Here is a 19,840-nt window from a genome sequence, read left to right on the forward strand (position 1 = left end):
GGTTTTGAGTTCTTGCAGACGGGAAAAAGCAGATATCTTTTTCCTCCAGGAACCCATTTTACAGGCTCCCAGTCACAGCTTCAGGCTAATCAATTTTCCCAGACCTTCTTTGTCTTCACTGATTGCAAGAAAAGGGGAGCAGCCATTTGAATCCACCAAAACATCACATTTGTCCATATTAAGACCATAACAGACCCATAAGTGTGGATTCTTATAATAGGATCTATTTCTTTAGTAGTTATTACCCTTGTCTCTATGTCCCAATCATGCTCAATCCCAATTTTATAAATTATTTTTCCAACACCTAGAAAGAGTAGCACAAGGACACATACTCTTAATTGGGGATTTTAACACTATACTTATCCTCTTCCTAGACAGATCTAGTGTTACTACTACCAAAAGGGATTCAACGTCACTTGGACTGACCATGCCAGTATCTATATTTTATTAGACTTACTTCAAAGCTCTTGGTTCTCGTAAATGGCACTTAGATGTTTCCCTACTACTACACCCAACTACCCTCACAGACTAAAACCCTATTACATTGTTTTGAAGATAATGTTTCCCCTGATATTTCCCCTGGGGTTATATGGGAGGCTCATAAAGCCATAATAAGAAGCCATATGATAGTAAAAGCTATGGCCATTTGGAAAAAAAGTTGCTTAAGAAATATTATCATTAGTACATACAGTATCTGAAATCTCCACTCTTTTAACCCAACACAAAACCTCCTCCTCTCATTCATCTATTCTTACTTGGATTGACTATCTTAAGGGCCAGCTGAATACCCTTCTAATGATCTTAAAACTCTTTTATAGCTCTCTTTACAATTTACTGCCAGCCTCCTCCTCTTCCACTGGGGTTGAAGAGTTACATACATACTTATCAACTGCCTCACTCCCTGCCACCATGGAAGACCAGCCTCTTTGAATGCAGATATTTCAGTTAAGGAGAGAATTACAGCAATAAAATCCTTGCAATCCTCTGCTGCCCTGACCCAGATGGATTTACATCCTATTACAAGGTATATGTAAAATAGCTTTTCCCTCACCTCACTTTTCTTTTTAATAATATCTTGAATGGCAAATATTTAGCTCCAGCATCCCTACAAGATGATATCGTTGTGAATCCGAAACCAGACAGAGACCACACGCAATGTGCCAACTATAGGCCAATTTCAATACTCAGTCTTAATTTAAAAATATTAATATAAGGCAGCCAAGATCCTAACAATTCCAGAAGAGCTATTGATATAATTAATTCTATTCATAGACAAAATTACTGTATCTTCCCTGGTCAATGCTTAGGAAGCTTTCAACCACATATCATGGTCCTTTGCTTTTTATGTTCTTAAAACTATGGGATTTGCTGGAAAGTGGCGTTATACCACTCCCCTACATCAACTGTTTCTGTTAATCATCTCACCTTTCAGAATCGCTATCGATAACAGACAGGGCTGTCCGCTATCACCCTTAATATTCTCTGCAAATCGCTATGGAATATGTGTGTGCTATATAAGAAACTGTTAGCAAATAAATAATAAATATTATGGTGCTGGAAGATGAGGTTCAATGTAGATAAATGTAAGGTTATGCACCTTGGGAGACACAACCAGTGTGCAAGTTACAACCTTAGCGGAGAGGAACTGGGTAATTCCATACTTGAAAAGGATCTAGGAGTCCAAATAGACAGCAAACTGGGATGTAGTGCCCATTGTAATGTAGCTACAAAAAAGGCCAACAAAATTCTGGCATATATTAAGAGGGGAATGGAAACTAGGGACTCAAGGGTAATTATGCCACTATATAAAGCATTGGTGAGACCTCACCTCGAGTACGGAGTACAGTTCTGGGCCCCACACTATTAAAGGGACATCATAGAATTAGAAAAAGTCCAAAGGCGAGCAACAAAGCTTATTAGGGGAATGGAGAATTTAAGCTACGGGGAGAGATTAAGCAATTTGGGACTATTTACATTAGAAAAGAGACGTTTAAGGGGGGACATGCTCAACATGTACAAGTATATCAAGGGCCAATATAAGGAACTGTCACACACCCTCTTTTCTACTAGAAAGGAATCTAGGACACGAGGGCATAGATTAGAAGAAAAAAGATTTCATTCAGCTAGTAGAAAGAATTTATTTACGGTCAGAACAGTCAAACTCTGGAACTCTCTTCCCAGAGAGGTGGTAACGGCTGGCTCATTAAATGCGTTCAAGGCAAAGTTGGACAAACATTTACTGGAGAAAAACATCCATGGGTACAAATAAGAAATATAATTTGTCTGTAAAATACCAGAAGCTACCAAATCAGCAATGGATATCTATACCAGGTTGAACTAGATGGACGCAAGTCTTTTTTTAGCCTTACCTACTATGTAACTATGGTCACTCTGCATTTCCTGTGCTGATAATTTTCCAACCCCATTACTAATGCTGGTAATTAGAGACTGTACATTGTGTCTTATCCATGATTTGTTCTTCTACAGATGGAGCAGCTCCCGTCGGAGCTGCTCCTGGTGATTGAATTGCCAACCACCAGCCGCCAGAATGGGGCCCGTGCACCCTGTTCCGAAGGAGCCCTCCGCCGCTTTCTGCCGCCCGCTGCTCCCCCAGCTGTCACTAGCCCCCCCATCCTTGCCCCTCTCTCTGAAGCGGAGATGGGCAGGGACAGCACTCCTCCCCGCTGTCTTGACAGGGATGCACGTGTGTGCAAGATGCTCGTGCATCCCCATCAGATGGAGTGCCTCTCCGACGGCATGTATTTTTGGTTTATGACTGTCCGAACTATTAGAACCAAATTTCAAGAGGCTTTGGGCAGTGGTAATGTTTGAAGAAATTGCTGGCAAGTTTGCCTCAAAAGAAACCAAAAAACCCTGACAGCAGTAACAAAAGAAAACTGTACCTTGACAGAAGTCACTGCTACACAAAAATGGAAAATGGTCTCTCCACTGTGAAATCTATCCCACACACACAAATAAATTGCGACATAGTAAAATGGAAATTTTTAGGCGGCTGAGGCATTTTTCACAAAACAGATGTCATTTTGAATGAAATTTGGAATAGTATGTTTGACAATATTTTTAAGGTCAAGATCATAGTTACCCTCACTCTTGTGTAATACCACAGGTGTGACCGGTTGATTGCTAGATGCTGTGTATCAGATCTTCAGTGTATTCAATTAATACAATGTACTGAACAATGTACTGAACACAAAAAAGAATACACCACAAACAACTCACACAATACTAGTGTATTCAATCCATAATGTTGCAAATGAACAGTTCTCGAACTGATGCTCTTTCACGAGTAATAATGTAACTCGGTAGTGAAGTTGCAACCAAGCATGGACAAATTTCATGCTCAAAGCACTTGGCAGCCGAGTTCTGACAGCTTGTTTGGCGAAGGTGTTGTTGCTGATAGACGTTTCACTTCACAATAACAACACTTATAGTACAATTCAACAGAGCAGCTCTAGCATACAAAACTGATTATCTGACTTACTAGTGGCATACTATGACAGTGCTACTTACACACTTAACAGTGCAACACATTTTTGTTGAAGTTTGACAATGAAGATTACATTACAATATGCTTGCTTTTATGTGCTTGTTAGCAATAGGTGTGGCTGATATGGCTAGATACATTAATTAAAGGAGGTGTCCACATATTTCTGTCCATGTAATGTTTGATGGAGACAATTCATTTTTAAGTGCCCTCATGCTTCATAACTCTGGTTACTATAGATGTAGAAAATAAAGCCTATGCACATTTTAATGCAAAGGGTTTAAAAAGCAATTCAATTATCTTAGTCTTAACTAATGATGGAATATTAAAGTAAATGAATGTTTCTCACCACTTTTGAAAATATTCTAGCAAATGCAATGGTGTATCTATAATGGGTGTACAGTGTGCGGTGAACAGGGGCCCATTGATCCAGGGGGCATATACAGCACACCCTGCACCTATTTAACCCTACTCACAACTTGGGTGGTCCAGCTCTGTGCAGATGCAACAATCAACAGGCATGGGCAACATGTTTCCAATGACCTGCATATGCACTGTAGAAGCTGGCTAAATGCCAAAATTTACTGCACTGTCAAAGAGGAGGGGGCCAAAACATAGCCTGTGCAGCCATTCTTTGAGAACCTCATATATACAGTATATATATATATATATATATATATATATATATATATATATATATATATATATATATAAAATATATACACTAAACATCGGCACTCACCTTTCCTAGTTCTTATTAACTGATAATAAATAGTGGAGATTTATCAGTTAATTTAGTGTGTGCAGAGCCCCTACAATGTCTGTTTAAACAATGTGGTCACAAGCCATAGGGCACCCCAAAACTAGGAAAGGTGAGTGCCGATGTTTAGTGTATATATTGTTTATTAGACTAATTTTTTTAATTAACCCCAGAAAAGTGGGGTCCCGTGAAGGGGGCTGCAGGCTTAAATGCATTGATCAATTCATGAACCAAATCTCCACTATTTATTATCAGTTAATTTAGTGTGTGCAGAGCCCCTACAATGTCTATATATATATATATATATATATATATATATATATATATATATATAGAAATATAGAACGGAGTCACTCACCAGTCTCAGGCAAATCAAAATTGATTTATTCAGGCAGCATGGCAATATCAGTGGGCATCGACGTTTCGGTCCGCCTCTGGGACCTTTTTCAAGATACAATACAGGGGCTAATGCCTCACTATTTATGCAGCTTATGACCCGGAAGTGCTTAATCACAACTAATCAATCAATTAAACAACTAAGTTAAAAAATATACATATATCACGATAATTTATGCATCTCTAAATTTATGACACTGAAGTACACCAGCGCGGAGTCCAAATGTAAAGTGCAAGTGCTTATGTGCAAAATTTTAAGGTGCTCAAAATCATGTGCAGAATCTAGACGTACCTGTGGCCCGCATGTGGAACGCACGCCACCGGACCCGGAAGTGACGTGCGTGTGATGACCCTGCCGGCTAGCGCGATGTAAACCACCAGCGCCTCCGGCTAATCAAAGGTGTATTGTGTATACTATATGGCCCGCATGCGTGGAACGCACGCTGTCAGACCAGGAAGTAACAAGAAGCTTGTGTTGCTGGTACACGCTGTACGTGAAATCAGCGTCACCAGTTGCTATAGGAACAATGTGTATGAGGCTATCTATCGCGCCTCTCAAATTGTAATAGTTGTGCTTATAACCATAATATTATAAGTGTATTGTTAGTGTTTATATGGTGTGGTCTAGAAAAACTTGAAAAAATAATAAAAATAAAAATAAAAACTATTAATAAAATTGGGCTCTGAACAAGTGTCCACAGTGTCATATGATGTCATTGTGCGGTGTATTTGCATCTGCAGGGTCAACTGCTGACATAAATATTACATTCATGTAAACCATATTTGATAACCTGTATAATTACATGTGTTAAAAATAAATAAAAAAGGAAACTTATCAAAACATGTGAAAAAAAGGAAACTTACTAAATAAATAATAACTACTATATTTACATAATATACAAATGCTTGTAATACCTTCATGCATAAGGGTGCATGTGATGCGATATTTTAATTTACACTCACTCATGTGAGCGATAAGTGTATACTCTACTTTATTTTATTTATGACGTTGTCATTCATATTTATACACGTGTATATCACATTTATGCCACAAGTTGTATCGATGAAAAAAGGGGGGGGGGGAAAAGGTTACGGAAAAAATGAAAAAATAATAAGCTTTTTGTGTATGGTCATCTTAGTGACTCTTGAGCTATTGCAGGGGTTCATGCCATAGAGTAGTTACTCGTTGCAGTTCATGTCACTCTTCAAGGAAAATGCTGTAATGGATCGACTCATTAAGGCCCCTTGGCCATATGGTGTCTAATTTGTGGATCCACATGGCTTCACGACGTAGAAGGGTCTTTGCCCTATCTCCCCCACGGCTTAGTGGTGGGACTCGGTCGATTATCATACATCGAAGGGCAGATAGTGGGTGCTTAGCCTCCATAAAATGTTTGGCAACCGGTTTGTCGGTGGAGCCAGTGAGGAGTGCTGTATTAATTGATGATCTGTGGTTTGCCATCCGCTGTTTGAATGGGCAAACAGTTTTTCCCACATAAATCAATGAGCATGGGCATTTCAAGATGTATATCACATGGTCAGATGTACATGTGAGCCGGTGTAGTATATTTATCTTCCGTCCTGTGTAGGGATGATGGAAGAAGGCACCTGGCGTCATACTTCTGCACGTTGTGCATCCGGTGCAGCGGTGGCATCCCTTCTTAGGTGTTGCTAGCCACGTCTCGGTATTCGGCCTAGATGGCATTTGAGGCCTCATTAGCTGGTCTTTCAAATTTAGCCCACGTTTGTAGCTTATCAGTGGCTTTTTAGGTAGCCTATTTTTTAGAATTGGATCACTTGCTACAATATGCCAATGCTGCCTGATGCTTTTTTGTATTGCCCCACTTGCTGTACTGAAGGTGGTCGGGATGACAAATAAATTTTCACTCTTGGTGGTATTTTTTGTTGCCTTCGATGTGTAGATGTTACGGGCCTTTTGAAGACACTTCTGTATGATAGAGTTGTTATAGCCTCTGGCTTGAAAGCGTTGATACATTTCCTGCAGTTGCATTTCCGCTACTGCTTCATCAGAATTATTACGGAGGACTCTTAAGAATTGTGAAATCGGTAGATTTCTTTTAAGTCCCACCGGATGAAAGCTCTCCGATCTCAATAATGTGTTACGATCGGTTGGCTTACGATACAACTTGTGGCCATAGCCACCATCAGTCACATAAACAGTTACATCTAGAAATTCGATAGATTCACTTTGTATGTTAGTAGTGAACCTAATTGGAGAGTCAAGAGAATTGAGTACTGTAAACATCTGCAGCAAATGCTCATGTGAGTCTTTCCACACTAAAAAAACATCGTCGATGAAACGATAGTAAGCTGCAATCTTATCTCCAAACTGCGGGGCGACATGGGTCCTCTCGTATGCATCCATAAACAGATTTGCATACGAGGGCGCGATGTTACTTCCCATAGCCATCCCCGCAGTCTGGAGATAGAAACTGCCGTCATATTTGAAATAGTTGCAGGTAAGTGTTAACTCAAGCAAAGATATTAAAAATTCCACCGGTGGAGTGGTTTGACCACTCAAAGTAAGTGCCTCTCTCACTGTCTGAAGCCCCAGTTCATGCGGTATTACAGTGTACAGTGACGAGACATCCATCGTCACTAGGAGGTGATTCTCACTGTACACAACCTTTTTTAATTTTTCTATAAAGTCAGCTGTATCTTTAATGTAACTGCCAGTTTCCTGCACCAAAGGTTGCAAGAAACTGTCCAGGTACATTGCAATGTTAGAGAACAGCGAGTGCCTGGCGGAAATAATTGGCCGCCCAGGCGGACTCTGCAACGTCTTATGTATTTTAGGGGTCAGGTACAGTATGGGGCAAATGGGGTAATCAACCAGCAAAAACTGGCCGACATCCTGATCTATCCATCGGTGAGTGAGGGCTTCTGAAATGAGTTTGTTGATTTTATTTTGAAACCCAACTGTGGGATCACTTTCCAGCAATCTATATGTGGTAGGATCATTTAACTGGCGGAGAGCCTCTGTGTGGTAATCTGTGGTGTTCATTACCACCACAGCACCCCCTTTGTCTGCTGGCCTGATAGTTATTTTATCATTAGCTTTTAGATCTTTTAAGGCTTGTCTCTCAGCCTGTGGCAAGTTGTGTTTCATGTGACTAGGGGGTGATGTGGTGGCCATATTGCTAGGTATGTCACGATCTAGCAGCATGTTGAATGTTTTAATGCTGGAGTTAAATGACTGGGGATCATACGTACTCTTTCTCTTGAATAAAGATCTAGTCTGTTGATCAGCGGTATTATTAAATCTTTCGGCCAGGCGTAATTTCCTTGACATCTTGTATTTGTCAATAGTCCACTGGAAGTGGTTAAAAGGTACCGTTGGTATAAAGGATAAACCCCTGGCCAAAAGGTTAGTTTCAGCTGTAGTCAGCGTTTCTGAAGATAAATTGATCACCGTGTTTTGCCCGACCTCGGTCCCCTTCTCTTGTCGGTTTTTGTAGCGGCCCCGCCTCGGGTGGGGCCGCCTTCGCCTAAAGGGGGAGTATTTAATTGTGACCGGGTAAATGTGCGTTGTAAAGGTGGGCGTTCTTTAGTGCGCCCAGTCTGCTTAGCTTCTGAAGAAGATGCGGATGTACCGCTATCAAGGTTATATATCTTATGTTGTTGTCTATATGGTCTGGGTCTGAAGGAAGTGGTATCTGTACCTACTAACCAGCCATATACTCGGTGTTCCTGGTAGTCTCGTTTTACCTTTTCTAGCTTCGTTCTTTTAAATGATATAAGGTCTTTACGATAGCGATCGACTTGGTCTTTCAATTTGTCCAACCAAGGTTCAGTGGTGTCAGTTTGCAACTGTTGGACGGCTGTGGATCTCACTATGGACAGTTCCACTCTTACTTTCTTTAGCTCGGCTCCTACCTCCTCGACCACTAATAAAAGTAGGTCGAAGGAGCATTTATTAAGGACCGAGCACCATCGGCTGCAAAATATAGGATTATTCCTACCGATGGTGGGAATATTTTTCAGGCGAAAGCCCCTAGGTATCTGTTTTTTAGGATGATAATCTGATAGGAACTGTCCATGTAATATGAGATCCACTTCCTTCTTTTCTAGTTGTAATAATTTATGGTACAAGTCGATTGTATTATCTGCAGGTAAAGACCCAAATTCATCAGTATCAAATAATACTCGGTCCGCATCTTCATCAGTTAGAGCCAATAAATCATGCTCAGCTCTATGTAGCAATTCGGAGCTGACTAAATTCTCCATTCATGGAGCCACAAATGCGAGATCTATAGTGACAATAATATCCAAAGTAAATACAACACAACCCAGGTATATACAAATTGAGACTAGAATCGAGCAAACATCGGCTACACAATGTGAACTGATGGTGGCTTATTCAATGCATCCAAATGTCATATTATATCACAAGCATTGATATGACAAAAAAATTCAAAAAAGTAATGGTAACTTGCTTGTTACTATTGGACGTTGAAAAACATCTTCATCTTTGGAAAACATGATTAAGGTGAGGTTGAAAATAGTCCATGCAATTTCAAATCAGCTTGTAGCAGGTTTTAAGCGACTATTAGTATATCAGTCAGCAATATTTTATGGGTGCCCAGTATTGCAGAGTTGGGGGGGTTTAGTCCTCAATCCTTACATACATAGTCCATGGTACTGGCACTCACATCAATATGGTTATCTTGCTGGGGTGACAATCCAAGGTAAAAGACTTGCTAGCAGGTCATTACTTTGTATAGAAATATAGAACGGAGTCACTCACCAGTCTCAGGCAAATCAAAATTGATTTATTCAGGCAGCATGGCAATATCAGTGGCCATCGACGTTTCGGTCCGCCTCTGGGACCTTTTTCAAGATACAATACAGGGGCTAATGCCTCACTATTTATGCAGCTTATGACCCGGAAGTGCTTAATCACAACTAATCAATCAATTAAACAACTAAGTTAAAAAATATACATATATCACGATAATTTATGCATCTCTAAATTTATGACACTGAAGTACACCAGCGCGGAGTCCAAATGTAAAGTGCAAGTGCTTATGTGCAAAATTTTAAGGTGCTCAAAATCATGTGCAGAATCTAGACGTACCTGTGGCCCGCATGTGGAACGCACGCCACCGGACCCGGAAGTGACGTGCGTGTGATGACCCTGCCGGCTAGCGCGATGTAAACCACCAGCGCCTCCGGCTAATCAAAGGTGTATTGTGTATACTATATGGCCCGCATGCGTGGAACGCACGCTGTCAGACCAGGAAGTAACAAGAAGCTTGTGTTGCTGGTACACGCTGTACGTGAAATCAGCGTCACCAGTTGCTATAGGAACAATGTGTATGAGGCTATCTATCGCGCCTCTCAAATTGTAATAGTTGTGCTTATAACCATAATATTATAAGTGTATTGTTAGTGTTTATATGGTGTGGTCTAGAAAAACTTGAAAAAATAATAAAAATAAAAATAAAAACTATTAATAAAATTGGGCTCTGAACAAGTGTCCACAGCGTCATATGATGTCATTGTGCGGTGTATTTGCATCTGCAGGGTCAACTGCTGACATAAATATTACATTCATGTAAACCATATTTGATAACCTGTATAATTACATGTGTTAAAAATAAAAATAAAAATAAATAAAAAAGGAAACTTATCAAAACATGTGAAAAAAAGGAAACTTACTAAATAAATAATAACTACTATATTTACATAATATACAAATGCTTGTAATACCTTCATGCATAAGGGTGCATGTGATGCGATATTTTAATTTACACTCACTCATGTGAGCGATAAGTGTATACTCTACTTTATTTTATTTATGACGTTGTCATTCATATTTATACACGTGTATATCACATTTATGCCACAAGTTGTATCGATGAAAAAAGGGGGGGGGAAAAAAGGTTACGGAAAAAATGAAAAAATAATAAGCTTTTTGTGTATGGTCATCTTAGTGACTCTTGAGCTATTGCAGGGGTTCATGCCATAGAGTAGTTACTCGTTGCAGTTCATGTCACTCTTCAAGGAAAATGCTGTAATGGATCGACTCATTAAGGCCCCTTGGCCATATGGTGTCTAATTTGTGGATCCACATGGCTTCACGACGTAGAAGGGTCTTTGCCCTATCTCCCCCACGGCTTAGTGGTGGGACTCGGTCGATTATCATACATCGAAGGGCAGATAGTGGGTGCTTAGCCTCCATAAAATGTTTGGCAACCGGTTTGTCGGTGGAGCCAGTGAGGAGTGCTGTATTAATTGATGATCTGTGGTTTGCCATCCGCTGTTTGAATGGGCAAACAGTTTTTCCCACATAAATCAATGAGCATGGGCATTTCAAGATGTATATCACATGGTCAGATGTACATGTGAGCCGGTGTAGTAAAATTTATTTGTCATCCCGACCACCTTCAGTACAGCAAGTGGGGCAATACAAAAAAGCATCAGGCAGCATTGGCATATTGTAGCAAGTGATCCAATTCTAAAAAATAGGCTACCTAAAAAGCCACTGATAAGCTACAAACGTGGGCTAAATTTGAAAGACCAGCTAATGAGGCCTCAAATGCCATCTAGGCCGAATACCGAGACGTGGCTAGCAACACCTAAGAAGGGATGCCACCGCTGCACCGGATGCACAACGTGCAGAAGTATGACGCCAGGTGCCTTCTTCCATCATCCCTACACAGGACGGAAGATAAATATACTACACCGGCTCACATGTACATCTGACCATGTGATATACATCTTGAAATGCCCATGCTCATTGATTTATGTGGGAAAAACTGTTTGCCCATTCAAACAGCGGATGGCAAACCACAGATCATCAATTAATACAGCACTCCTCACTGGCTCCACCGACAAACCGGTTGCCAAACATTTTATGGAGGCTAAGCACCCACTATCTGCCCTTCGATGTATGATAATCGACCGAGTCCCACCACTAAGCCGTGGGGGAGATAGGGCAAAGACCCTTCTACGTCGTGAAGCCATGTGGATCCACAAATTAGACACCATATGGCCAAGGGGCCTTAATGAGTCGATCCATTACAGCATTTTCCTTGAAGAGTGACATGAACTGCAACGAGTAACTACTCTATGGCATGAACCCCTGCAATAGCTCAAGAGTCACTAAGATGACCATACACAAAAAGCTTATTATTTTTTCATTTTTTCCGTAACCTTTTTCCCCCCCCCCTTTTTTCATCGATACAACTTGTGGCATAAATGTGATATACACGTGTATAAATATGAATGACAACGTCATAAATAAAATAAAGTAGAGTATACACTTATCGCTCACATGAGTGAGTGTAAATTAAAATATCGCATCACATGCACCCTTATGCATGAAGGTATTACAAGCATTTGTATATTATGTAAATATAGTAGTTATTATTTATTTAGTAAGTTTCCTTTTTTTCACATGTTTTGATAAGTTTCCTTTTTTATTTATTTTTAACACATGTAATTATACAGGTTATCAAATATGGTTTACATGAATGTAATATTTATGTCAGCAGTTGACCCTGCAGATGCAAATACACCGCACAATGACATCATATGACGCTGTGGACACTTGTTCAGAGCCCAATTTTATTAATAGTTTTTATTTTTATTTTTATTATTTTTTCAAGTTTTTCTAGACCACACCATATAAACACTAACAATACACTTATAATATTATGGTTATAAGCACAACTATTACAATTTGAGAGGCGCGATAGATAGCCTCATACACATTGTTCCTATAGCAACTGGTGACGCTGATTTCACGTACAGCGTGTACCAGCAACACAAGCTTCTTGTTACTTCCTGGTCTGACAGCGTGCGTTCCACGCATGCGGGCCATATAGTATACACAATACACCTTTGATTAGCCGGAGGCGCTGGTGGTTTACATCGCGCTAGCCGGCAGGGTCATCACACGCACGTCACTTCCGGGTCCGGTGGCGTGCGTTCCACATGCGGGCCACAGGTACGTCTAGATTCTGCACATGATTTTGAGCACCTTAAAATTTTGCACATAAGCACTTGCACTTTACATTTGGACTCCGCGCTGGTGTACTTCAGTGTCATAAATTTAGAGATGCATAAATTATCGTGATATATGTATATTTTTTAACTTAGTTGTTTAATTGATTGATTAGTTGTGATTAAGCACTTCCGGGTCATAAGCTGCATAAATAGTGAGGCATTAGCCCCTGTATTGTATCTTGAAAAAGGTCCCAGAGGCGGACCGAAACGTCGATGCCCACTGATATTGCCATGCTGCCTGAATAAATCAATTTTGATTTGCCTGAGACTGGTGAGTGACTCCGTTCTATATTTCTATACAAAGTAATGACCTGCTAGCAAGTCTTTTACCTTGGATTGTCACCCCAGCAAGATAACCATATTGATGTGAGTGCCAGTACCATGGACTATGTATATATATATATATATATATATATATATATATATATACACAGAACAAGATCTTATGTGGCGTATTTAGTAAGGATCTCAAAAGCAACATATTTCTCTTTATCTTTCTCAAAAGCATGTGTACTGCAGGTTGGGGCAAATGGAACATATGCAGAGAGAGTAAAGGTGGCCATACACTTGTGCGCTATGGGCTCTTTTCACCCGATTCCATTGCATTGGGTGGGATAAGAGGTAAAAGAGTGTGTTTTAACATCCAATTCCGATCCAATATCTCGGATCAGAGCCTGAAGTTGCAGTGGTTGCCATATCAAATGCTGCAGCCACAGCTGGGATTGCATATGATACATAGTTTGCAAAAGGAGTAGTCACACTACTTTAAGGGGCCTTTAGATTTGGATGAGCTATTTTGTTTTTGTGCAGGGTATACATTGGTTGCTTTAATTTTACACTGCAATTTAGATTTCATTTAAAAAAAAAACTCACCCAAATCCAAATCTCCCTACATATGTTACAATCAGATAGATACTGTGGCGTTTCTATAGGTAGATGAGTCGTGCAACCACATGGAGTGCCGCTCCTGCAACCACGTGACTGCATGTCTCGTCTGCTGACTGCCATTGTTGCTGATTGGCCACCAGACACCAGCTCACCCACCACTTCCCAACTCCCGCTCCTCATCGCCCATCTTTGCAGCCTGCGCCCAAGTACTCACTGCATATGATGGCAGCGGGAGCAACTCCTCTCAGGCTGCTCTTGCGTGATGCTTCCTGAGAGGTGCTAGGTGTATAGTAGCTGCAGTCTTGTGTCTTCATTCCCCACTGCCCAAGTATGTGACGTGACCGGATATTATGAGGCAGGTTAGTGGTGGTTGGAAAAAATTATGCTTTATGGAAAGCATGAGTATGAAGAGTGGTAGTAGGGGGTGTTCTGTCTGGTGGGTGGCCATTAATGTCCAGCTATTGGTGGGGCTGTGTTGACTATCTATGGGGGACTGTTTCAAGGCCACGCCCCCACATTTTTAGCTGTTTACACTGGGAGCCAAATAGTCTAGAAACAGCACTGAATAGATAGATAGATAGATAGATAGATAGATAGATAGATAGATACACATGGTCTCATATTTATTTCCTCTATTCTTCCATGTTAACTGACCCTAGTATTTACGCATTATGTTAGTCATGTAACTTGTATTCAATGGCTTTTTTTAAACTGAAATCACTAAAAACATAGCATTATAAAATATGGTAGCTGGAGAATGATATACAAATCCTTACCTTTGTTGTTGTAGCTTTTGCTGTTGTTGTTGGTATTGTAGTAGTCCAGGGAACCACATGTATTATTACTGTAGCTGTAGTAGACAACTGTTGAGCTTTGTTTCCACCCAGTTCATCAGTAACTTCAATCAGTAGTTGAAACACTGTTGGATCCTGAATGCCCTCAAAAACATTATACTGGAAGTTTTCTCTTGTTACTATGAAAGGGGGGCTGTCATCTAAGGGGTTCCTCTTAAGCAAAAAACGGTTAGCTTTATTTTCTGAAACAAATTAAAAATGCATAAATGATTGAATTTACAATTCAAATTCATTTAAAACAAGTGAATGATGATAAAGGCCAAGGTTAAAAAAAATAGTGTACAGTATATTCCAGACATATGGGAAATTACATACAGTAGATACACACATATTTAGTACAGATGGAAGCAGAGGGCAGTTGGGGAGGCAGCAATTGATAGTGTCAGACAGAGAAGACAGAGAAAATGTGTTGCAGACAATAAGGGGGAAGTTTAGATGGGAATAAGACTTCACATGTGATGTTGCTATGGGCAACCAATCAGAATCTACACATTTATTTAGCATCCTCTAGAAGACAGTAGACATAATCTGATTGGTTGCCCATAGCAACATCACATGTGAAGTCTTACTCCCATTTTAGTAAATTTCCCCCTAAGACTACTAGAGTTCATATGTGTCAGAGTCAGTAACGTAGTTAACTAAACCCAAAGCAGAGTTGTGGAATGTAACACACTGGGGATATGCACCAGAGGCCCCCGAACAGGGACATGGATTTCACGGCACCCAAAGTGCAGGTGAAGGCCCTCTGCCCAGGTCACCAGTTACTGAACAGACAGAAGTGCCTTGGACACAGCAGGTATGAGGTAACAGGAAAACAAGACTGAGGATTGCAAGCCCAATTGCAAACTCATTATACCTGTACAGGTGCTGACAGGATACAGGGCAAGGATAGAAGGGGAAGGTAGGTATTCTGGCAGCATACGAGGGTTTTATGGAAACAGACAAGGTACGGTAGCAGGACAAGGGACCAGGAGCACACTCTGGGAACAATAACAGAGGCTATGACCGGCAAGGCACAGCTGGGCTGACTCCATTATAAAGGGGAAGGAAAACAGCCAAGGCCAATCACTGTGTGTACACCCTAATAGATAGACATATAATTATACCCTTATCAGGGTAATATGAGACTAGATCAATGAAATTTTTAACTTCTTGAAGAGGAGGAACCTTCTAATTGACCACAGAGCCAGTTCTGCCAATGGTCCCATCAGTGGCGGATCTAGACTTCTCTTCTGTGGGGGGGTTTACTGTTTAAACTTGACCCTCCCCCTCCATACTGACTCCTTCCTTTCCCATTCCTGACTCCTCCCATTGTAAGACTGCCCCCCCCCCCCAATAATAATTATAATTAAAAAAAAAAATAATAATAAATGTAATAAAAAAAAACCTGCATGGGGGGTCTGCATTGCACACATATACATAGCACACCACAAACACACATGTACATTTCACATCACACACAGCTCACCCAAAATACATACATAGTATATCACACATACAAACACACTGTATGTGCAGCCGGACACACCAGCAGCCGGACAGTGCACACACAAGGGAGCTCCAGGCTGTTTCTGCTCCTGCTCATCAGGCGACTTCATCCTGAAACCAGGCACACAACGGGCACATACCCACCGTGAGCCCGTCGAGCAGTGCTGCAGACACAGCCCACCCCACACTGTCTGTGAGCAATCAGGGTGGCAAACCACCTAATTTACAGCCCGCCAGCAAATAGGACGGCAGAATGGGGAGAGAAAGCCCCGCTATATCAGCTACTGGGAGAGAGAGGCGGCGTCATCACCTCCCCATCATCACTACAATCATTACTTAGTAGGTGCGGGTGCAGATGTGGGCGGCAGCAGTAAGGAGTATACCCCACGCAGTGATTCCGCTGACCCGCTGACCTAGGGGGGGGGGCGACCGCCCCCGTTCGCCACCCCCCCCCCGTTAAATCCGACCCTGGGTCCCATGAAACTCGACCCAATGCCAAAACCAAGGCTGTGAGTAATCATTGTATTTTGTTGTTGTATTTTGTTGGAATTTGAGTATATTCTCTGTTATTCCAGAAAGAATATCAGTGTAGAGTATTATAGCATTACTCAACAACAACAGATGAATGGAAGGATAGATGATATTAAAATGTACTTTTAAGATCCACAAACTAAGGGGTCAATATAATTATATGCGAAGAGTGCATTATGCTGTTGCCGTGGTGTTTCAACACCAGCAACGACACCCAAACTTGCACCCTTCACAGTCTGATCAGCCCACATTTGCACAAAATTGCTTGACGCCCTATTGCACATTAAAAAATGCGTACCTGATACAATAGAATAGTCAAGTTCGGAGTCAGGAGAGTCTTTGTCTGAGCATTTCAGTTGTAATACAGGCACCTTTCTTGTGGAATAAATAATGGTCTCATAGAAGGCTGGAGTGCAGACTGGAGGCTCGTCATTCACATTCTGCAGAACAAGAGCTGTGATCAATTTTCAAAGTAAACAGCCCATACAAACCGTAGTGTTTTATCTGGCACTGTACAGTGGAAATCTGTGTGTAAACAGGAACCACTTTACTTGAATTTACATTGATAACTGATACAACATGAGTAATCCATCATCTGTTATTTTACATCCTATTGCTGAATATGAACATTATATCATTCTTTAAGGATTGGCATATTTACATGGTAGCACATTACAATTTCCTCCTTCAATTTATCTTTTGAGGCCATGTAAGTAAAAAAAGGGATGCGTTCAGCATCGTGGTGGACATGATGCCGGCATTCACTATACCAACGTCAGTATCCCAACTACCACCAAGAGAATCCCAACATTACTAGGATGATTCAATCCTGACCGCCAGGATGCTGAACAACCCTGATGTGCGCCACCCTACAATTGTTTTTTCATATATACGTTTTTTTCTGCTTGCCAAGAGCCTCTGAGTGACGCCCGTTTATTTGCCATATATATATATATATATATATATATATATATATATATATATATTTGTAGAGGGCGGACTGGCACTCCAACTGTGGGGGGGCAAATACCTGGGTGCCTTCTGGAAACAAATTGTAGACAGACAAGAGACAGGCAGCGGCACTCCAAGGGTTTTTCAAGTGGTATATTTCAAAAGGTCAGGAACCTTGTTGCAGGGAGACACTTCGCAGTGCCTAGGCCGGCACTCAGGAGACTAACAACATGTGGCAAGCTATATGTGGGTAAAACCATCCGTCCCTTTAAAGAACGGTTTGCCTTGCACCGCTCCAACATCAGAAAGGCGTTGGAGGGTACCCATCAGCCGGTTGTCCGTCACTGCAGAGAGTACAATCATCCCATATCTTCTTTAAGATTTAAAATAATTGATTGGATCCCCCCCTCCAGTCGAGGCGGAGACCGCAATAAAATACTCCTGCAGAGAGAAGCGCAATGGATTGACAGGCTTCAAACTGTCTTTCCAGGTGGCATGAACGAAATCCTTAGCCTTAGATGTTTCTTGTAATAATGATTATGTGCTTCTAACGTCTTGGTATTTTCAGTTTACCTGTAGCTTTATTTATGCACAGATTAATCATTGTCTCTTATGCTTATTGCCTGTATGCTTATTATGTACTGATCCTGTGTTCTAATTGCTGTTTCCTTTCTTTTTTTCGTTTTTCTATTTTTATGGTGCTATTTGTGTATAGGTTGCCACAGCAACCGTTATGAGCGACTCCACGCCCCCTGGGCGAGTCAGCGTGACGCTCAGCAGCGTGCAGCACTGCGATGATGTCAGCAGACCAGCGCCAGGCCGGACATGGACGCCGTGGGGAGGTGATCTTGGGTTCGGGTAAGCTATTTATTCTTGTATTTTGCATTTACTGCTTTGTATGTCCTGACGAAAGAGGCTAATTAAAGCCTCAGAAACGTTGACCACACCGACTGGGGTGTAGCGTTTTTATTTCTGTTGTTAGTCTCCTGAGTGCCGGCCTAGGCACTGAGAAGTGTCTCCCTGCAACATACAGATCCTGATGGCAAGGACACCAGGAGCTGCTGCCATCCATCCAGAGTGCCGGACATAAAGAGCCCAATATATATATATATATATATATATATATATATATATATAATTTGAGATGGACTCGGCACTCAGAAAGGTGGCACTCACGGGCTTTACAATAAAGTCAGACCTTTGCAGGTAAGTATTGTGTTTGATTCACAAATGACCTGTGAAGGTCTGGCTTTATTGTAAAGCCAGTGAATGCCAGCTTTCTTCACTCTCACTCTCTCTATCTATCTATCTATCTATCTATCTATCTATCTATCTATCTATCTATCTATATATATATATATATATATATATATATATATATATATATAGTAGTCGACTCTCTTACACAGACTTTAACATCCAAGCAGGAGAAAGGAGGCGGCACTCAACACGGGTTTTTTTCAAAAGTGTATTAGCATGTAGATAAACATCTTAGGGCTTGTTTGTAACCCGCATGACTTTTCATCAGGTCATACAATAAGCATAAAGTGATGTGCATATAAACATAACATAACAGTTTCTTACCTCATCCATGAGATATTAAATAGGTTAGTGAGACAGCGTGCAGTCACAATGCCGAGCCCCCTGAACTTCCGGGAGGCCGGACATATATATATATATATATATATATATATATATATATATATATATATATATATAAAAATAACTAGTCATTACAGAGTCATTGAAACAGTCAGCTTATTGCAGCAAGGAATGTTTTCATCATTTAGGTTTACTTACTTTACTTTATGGGCACTCCTGTGGATATCGGCCATATATAGAGCTTTGTTATAACTGATATTTGGTTTTGGCACCATACTTGCTACTGGACTAGGGTATAATGCATCAAGTGTTTAAGTGAGTAAAAGGTGGTAATAAAGAGAAGATGTAAATTAAAATTGTAATTCACATATGGATCTAAACTATTAATGAGGTAGTTATTTCAGCTACTAAACATCAGGGCCGGCGCCACCACTAGGCAGCTCTAGGCATTTGCCTAGGGCGCCGGCACCTGGAGGGCGGAAGTTCGCCCCTCACCCCCAGCATGGAGGGTTAGCGAACTGTGTAAAAAACTTGCGGCGCCGGCTGGAGTGCTGGAGCGGGCAGGGGTGTCCGTGCTGCGGGGGTACCTGCAGCGCTGTCATTGTGTATAAAGCTGGCGGCGGCCGGCGGGGTCCCTGCAGTGAATAGAAAATAACTAGCGCTTCCCGCGCCGCCGCGCGCATAGCGCTAGTTATTTTCTATTTACTCCAGGGACCCCGCCGGCCGCCGCCAGCTTTATACACAATGACAGCGCCGCAAGTACCCCCGCGGCACGGACACCCCTGCCCGCTCCAGCACTGCAGGGACGCTGGCGCCGCAAGTTTTTTACAC

At 41.3% G+C, this 19,840-nt stretch overlaps 1 protein-coding gene across 1 annotated transcript in view; it reads right to left on the reverse strand.

Annotated features, from left to right (window-relative positions):
• The window catches only part of LOC146072999 (cadherin-related family member 4-like), a 145,411-nt gene that overhangs the window by 14,222 nt on the left and 111,349 nt on the right, over nucleotides 1-19,840 (reverse strand). Inside the window, exons 19-20 of the mRNA XM_083180172.1 lie at nucleotides 16,755-16,896; nucleotides 14,360-14,619 (exon numbers count right to left, since the gene is read on the reverse strand). Coding sequence (XP_083036298.1) covers nucleotides 14,360-14,619; nucleotides 16,755-16,896 — 402 coding nt within the window. The remainder of the gene's footprint in view (nucleotides 1-14,359; nucleotides 14,620-16,754; nucleotides 16,897-19,840) is intronic.

This window comes from Crinia signifera, chromosome 4 (assembly GCF_055691185.1).
Source record: "Crinia signifera chromosome 4, ASM5569118v1, whole genome shotgun sequence".
In the NCBI taxonomy this organism is placed as follows: Eukaryota; Metazoa; Chordata; class Amphibia; order Anura; family Myobatrachidae; genus Crinia; species Crinia signifera.